The sequence below is a fragment of the Parus major genome, unplaced genomic scaffold, assembly GCF_001522545.3.
Source record: "Parus major isolate Abel unplaced genomic scaffold, Parus_major1.1 Scaffold757, whole genome shotgun sequence".
In the NCBI taxonomy this organism is placed as follows: Eukaryota; Metazoa; Chordata; class Aves; order Passeriformes; family Paridae; genus Parus; species Parus major.
Window position 1 is genome coordinate 1,519 of NW_015379638.1, and position 1,256 is coordinate 2,774.

A 1,256-nucleotide genomic window follows, 5' to 3' on the forward strand; every position below is an offset into this window, starting at 1 on the left:
GGGGGTCTCCCCACCGCCCCCAACCCCCGGTGTCCCGGCTCAGGCGGGGATGACGGCCCCGGGGACCAAGCGGCAGATCTTCGAGCCGGCTCTGGGGATGGAGCACTGCGACACTTTGACCATCGGGCTGCAGATGGGCAGCAACAAGGGCGCGTCCCAGCAGGGCATGACCGTCTACGGGCTCCCCCGCCAGGTCTACGACCCCAAATACTGCGGGGGGCCCGAGCTGCTGGCCCACCACGGCTACGACGGCGACCACCACGGCCTCTACAACTCGCAGTAGCCGCCGCTCGCCCCCGCACCCCCCGCACCGCTGCTCACCGGCTTCACCGAGCCCGCCCCGGCCGCCCCCGGGGGATGGGAGAGACACCGGGGATGCTGCCGGTACCGGGAGAGCCCCCGGGGATGCTGCCGGTACCGGGGGGAGCTCCTGGGGAGGTACCGGGAGAGCCCCCGGGGCTGCCACCGGTACCAGGAGAGCCCCCGGGGATGCCACCGGTACCGGGAGAGCCCCCGGGGATGCTGCCGGTACCGGGAGAGCCCCCAGTGCTGCCACCAGTACCGGGGGGAGCTCCTGGGGAGGTACCGGGAGCAGCGCCGGGGACGTTCCCGGTACCGGGAGAGGCCCCGGGGATGCTGCCGGTACCGGGAGAGGCCCCGGGGATGCTGCTGGTACCTGCGGGAGCTCCTGGGGAGGTACCGGGGGAGGAACCGGGGCCGTTCCCGGTACCGAGGGGAGCTCCTGGGGAGCCCCCGGGGCCGTTCCCGGTACCAGGGGAGGAACCGCAGGAGGAACCGGGAGAGCCCCCGGGGCCGTTCCCGGTACCTGCGGGAGCTCCCGGGGAGGAACCGGGGCCGTTCCCGGTACCGGGGGAGGAACCGGGAGAGCCCCCGGGGGTGTTCCCGGTACCGGGGGAGGAACCGGGGGAGGAACCCCGGGGGTTCGGCCCCCGCCACGTGTGGAGCCACCGAGAGACACAATAAAAACCACAGGCAAAGGTGGTGGTGGTGAGGGACAGTGAGGGGACACTGGGGACACTGAGGGGACACTGGGGACACTGGGGGACACTGGGGGGACACTGAGGGGACACTGAGGGACACTGGACATCAACACAGGACAGGGGACACTGCGGGGACAGAGGGACACTGGGGGACACTGAGGACACGGGGGACACTGAGGGGACACTGAGGGGACACTGGGGGACACGGGGCTGGGTGGAGAAGGTTGGAGGGGTTTGTGCTGAGCAGGGATGGGG

The 1,256-nt window shown here is 71.7% G+C and overlaps 1 protein-coding gene across 1 annotated transcript in view; it reads left to right on the forward strand.

Moving 5' to 3' along the window:
* The window catches only part of LOC107199461 (calponin-1-like), a 2,276-nt gene extending 1,276 nt beyond the window's left edge, over positions 1-1,000 (forward strand). The window contains exon 2 of the mRNA XM_015616783.2: positions 44-1,000. Within this exon, the coding sequence (XP_015472269.1) occupies positions 50-283 (234 nt within the window). The 5' untranslated portion in view covers positions 44-49 and the 3' untranslated portion in view covers positions 284-1,000. The remainder of the gene's footprint in view (positions 1-43) is intronic.
* The last annotated feature ends 256 nt before the right edge of the window (positions 1,001-1,256 follow it).